The following is a 3,983-nucleotide window of genomic DNA, read 5'->3' as shown; positions in this document are numbered from 1 at the left end:
TTAATATTCACATTATGCATGTTTGACCTCAGTTTGAAAGCTACAGACAAAGCAGGCAGGTTAGTCGCCACGCTGGTTAAGCGAAGCAGAAAACTTTGTAAACGACATTCTTACATTTCTGAAGAATGCATGGTTTCAGACCCAAGGGAAAAAGTCCATCCTTTAGTCTCTGTTTCCTACTGCAGATGTGGAGTCTATGAGATTTTTTGCTCATTTAGTCATCCAAAAACAAGTTAAGTTTAATACATTTGTTCAGAATGATGAGTGATGCAGTATCTCAATTAAGGCAAGACACTAAAGGTGAATAAAGTAAAAATATGTTTCCCCAGTTGATTAATTAGAGTACATTAAGATGACCGTTTTGAATTTGATGTTTTCTGAAATGTTATGTGTAAATATGCAAAAAAGAGATGCGAGTTAATCAAATGTAATAAAACGGACACTTTAATGTGTGTTTTGGTTGTTTCTCACTAATCTGAAACAGTTTAGCATCATTTATATTATGTAGTTTTTATTAATATTTTGCTTTATTTGCTTTTATTATATTTTCAGTTTTTGTTTAAATATTATATTTTGTTAAATATTAAATTGAAAAAAAATGTGTTAAATGTTTAGTTAATTTATGGTAATTCTAATGTTTTGGCTTAAACATTTCAGTTAGTTGCAGGGAGGAAATTTTTATTGTTTTTATTTTTAATTTAATTCGATTTTATATTAGTTTTCCGTTTAATTTTAGTAGTAGTTTTGTTGTGTTTATTTATTTAAAACATTATTCATGTTTATAAGTGTTTTACTTCAAGTAACAAAACATGTTTCTAATAGCTTTAATTAATGATAATAACCCTAGTCTGAAAGAAAACAAGCTAAGGAAGCAAAATAGCTCAAAATCACAAAATTGACCAGTGCATAAAAAACCTAACAAACAAACAAACAAATAATTGTTTTGCCTGTAGTGTCTTGCCTTAAAAGGCTAGTTCACCCCCAAAAATTAAACTTCTGTTCACTGTGGAGGATGAGTAAATGCTGACAAAAGTTTAATGTCTGGGTGAACTATCCTACTATTAAGAGAATTTAATTATCCTACTAGAGAACGATTAAGTTCTCCTCAGATGTTTATTTGAGGCTTGTAGTAACTGCAGAGGTGTTTGGTTGCGCTCTGATCCCTCATTTGTCGTGTGATGGGCATCAAAACCATCCCCACCACCAGCACCATCAGCCCCACAGACAGCAAAGCGGGGCCCAGGATGTTGGTGGCCATCATGGAGAAGCCAGCGAAGTAAAGTCCGCTCAGCACCATCCCGCAGATCAGCACGCTGCCCCCGGAGGTCATGAGGAGGATGGCCTGCCAGTAGTACTCGCAGTGTCCCGCAGCGGGCTGCAGGGTCCAGAAGGTGTCGTTGTGAGCCAGGCTGAAGACCGTGTTCTCGGAGCGAGGCGTGAGCTGCTCGCGGGAATATGAGCACGGACCGTCACTGAGGGCCAGGTGCTCTGGGACTGATGGCATGTCTTTGGACGTCCCGCACCCCTGCGCCTCACACGGTCTCTGGTAAACAGCACTGTGACGCCTGGTTTGGCCAAGCCTGTGGATGATAATGAAACTGAGATCTTCTGAATTTAAGCATTCAGTCTTACATTCACATAATAAACTAATATAATAATGCATTATTGTTAATGCCGCAGTGCCTCTGTAAAAAAGAAAGTAAAAAATACAACCAAAAAATAAACAAACAAATAAATACATAAATACAATTTGGTATTTGAAATCAAAATTATTCAAAAGTATTCAAAAGTATATATATAAAAACAACAACAACAACAAAAAAAAACACGTTTAATCTGGGCTAGTTGCCAAATATGAAATAAATATATATTAATAGTTAAATGAAATCAAGTAATATTATAGTGCAAAAAAAAAAAAAAGCATTTCTTATTATTGAAAGTAAAATAAAATAGACTTCAAAATTAAGAGCAGGGATATTAGTGTTAACTAAAATTAAATAAAAATCTACTTAAAATAAAAGGAAACATCGTCAAGTCCCGCACCCTCGCTCTGTCATCATCTAGTTTTTAGATGTTGTCCAGTTCCTTCTCCATTGTGCATCTGTGTGATTTTGTCACCTGTTTTCTGGTCCAGCAGGTGCATCTGATCAGTTACTAAAGTAACAGCACAAACTCTCCTCAACAACACGTCATTCATGTCAAGACCACAAATCTTTAGTTTTAATATTTAAAACAGACATTAATAACAGCTATGCTTTTCTTGTCAACCATCACTAAAACATTCCAAACTATAAGACTATAAACAATGTTAAAATGAATGGAATACACAGCACAGAAGTTACCAGCAGTCACCTACATGCACTGCTGCTGCTGGAGATCTTAGCAGTGCTGGAGTAAAATAACTGTGTGTTGAGTTTAAAGAGCACACGGGGCCACACCCTGATCAGCTACTGTACAGAAACAGCCCACATGTGAATATATTACACTGCAGTGAACGTTAGTTATGAGCCCACAGTTAGAGGAGTCATTTCTGCATAATGCACAGATTTAAAAAGATATACGATAGATATGCAGATAATTTCTGTACTTTTGTATATTGCTGCTCATTCGTTATGAATAAATAAGGTTAAAAAGCCACTGATTGGAAGGTCTTACCTGTCAGATGTGTGTGTGTGTGTGTGTGTGTGTGTAATCGTGAGGATCCTCTTGAGTCTGATATCTGTCTGATCTGTCAGATGAGCATCAGTCCTGTCAACTCCTCTGCTATGAGATGATCCAAGACCTCAGAGGAGTGAGTGAGAGAGAGAGAGAGAGAGAGAGAGAGAGAGAGAGAGAGTGTGGTAAAGTGCATTAGATGGACACTAAGTGGAATTCTCCCCCCTCCTCTCCTCTCATTTCCACACTCACTCATCCTTTTCTTTCTACTCCTCTCTGTCCATTCACTCTCTCTTTTCCATCAAAATATAAAGAGAAGACAGGCAAAAGCTACAGATAGTATATGCACAGAATAGTGATGCATTTTGTAAGCTGTATTTAACTTCAGAAACAAGAAATGAATCATTCAAACACATGCTTTCCAGATATCTCACACCCTAGTGTTACTGTACTGCCACTAAATATGATTAGATCTGTATGTCTCTGTCCTGAAATATAGATTTCCGTATAATGCATAGATAGAATGATCTGTGTGATCTGTTATTGAGTCCATCTGCTCTGAAGAGACGGGGGATGGGGGATAATGGTGTTACCATTAAGTAATTAAAATAAAACAGATACAAAATAAGTGCTAAAATCAAATCAATAAAATACATATCTAAGATGAAAGACTTAAACTTAAAATAGTAACATTTTGCCTTTGCAACTAAGAGGTTCTTAGACTTAGAGGACAAAAATATATATATATAAAAAAAGAAAAAAAGAAGTCTGTCATAAAGATATTATATATTAATATTTTGTTTTCTGCTTTCACTGACAGATTTTTTAATCATCAAAAATTCTTTTTCAGGATTAACCCTGTAAATGTCAGTTTGTTTACATAATGAGATTGAGGTTTTGACACGGTTATGTTTTTTTGGCACAATTAAAGCTGTTTGAAACAAAGCCAAAATAATAACAAAGAAAGAAAGAAAGAAAGAAAGTCCCTAAGCATACACAAAAGTTAAGTGTAAGCAATAAAGTTACTAATACTAAAACTGAAAAAATAAAGCTTAATATTAACAGAAATAAACCAACAAAAAATTAAAAGTATACTGACTCTACAACTAAAATAAAGCTTGAAAATATAAAAAGCCAATTAACATATAAAAAACAATAGTATATAAATATAATAATAATAATAATAATAATTTAACACTTATTTCCCTTTTAAATAATGAAAATAGAAAGCAAGTACGGGTCTAAAAAGCAATAAGTTATGAAGGTCATGCTATAAAACTAAAACAAACCTATTTAAGAAGACTAAATATTTAACCAAAAAAAAAAAA

At 34.3% G+C, this 3,983-nt stretch overlaps 1 protein-coding gene across 1 annotated transcript; it reads right to left on the bottom strand.

The window, feature by feature from the left end:
- Positions 1 to 630: 630 nt before the first annotated feature.
- LOC132126703 (phosphoinositide-interacting protein-like) lies at positions 631 to 2,774 on the bottom strand. Its single transcript, XM_059538188.1, has 2 exons — positions 2,656 to 2,774; positions 631 to 1,580 (listed from the first exon to the last, which is right to left on the bottom strand). Exon 2 carries the CDS (start codon positions 1,502 to 1,504, stop codon positions 1,106 to 1,108), a length of 399 nt encoding a protein of 132 aa, XP_059394171.1. The 5' UTR covers positions 1,505 to 1,580; positions 2,656 to 2,774; the 3' UTR covers positions 631 to 1,105.
- Positions 2,775 to 3,983: the final 1,209 nt, after the last annotated feature.

Source organism: Carassius carassius, chromosome 1 (assembly GCF_963082965.1).
Source record: "Carassius carassius chromosome 1, fCarCar2.1, whole genome shotgun sequence".
In the NCBI taxonomy this organism is placed as follows: domain Eukaryota; kingdom Metazoa; phylum Chordata; class Actinopteri; order Cypriniformes; family Cyprinidae; genus Carassius; species Carassius carassius.
The sequence above is the reverse complement of the archived record's forward strand: the minus strand, read 5'-3'. Positions and strand labels throughout refer to the sequence as shown.

Excerpts from the sequence above, each read along its gene's own strand:
- LOC132126703 (XM_059538188.1), bottom strand. The coding sequence starts at position 1,504 with ATGCCATCAGTCCCAGAGCACCTGGCCCTCAGTGACGGTCCGTGCTCA.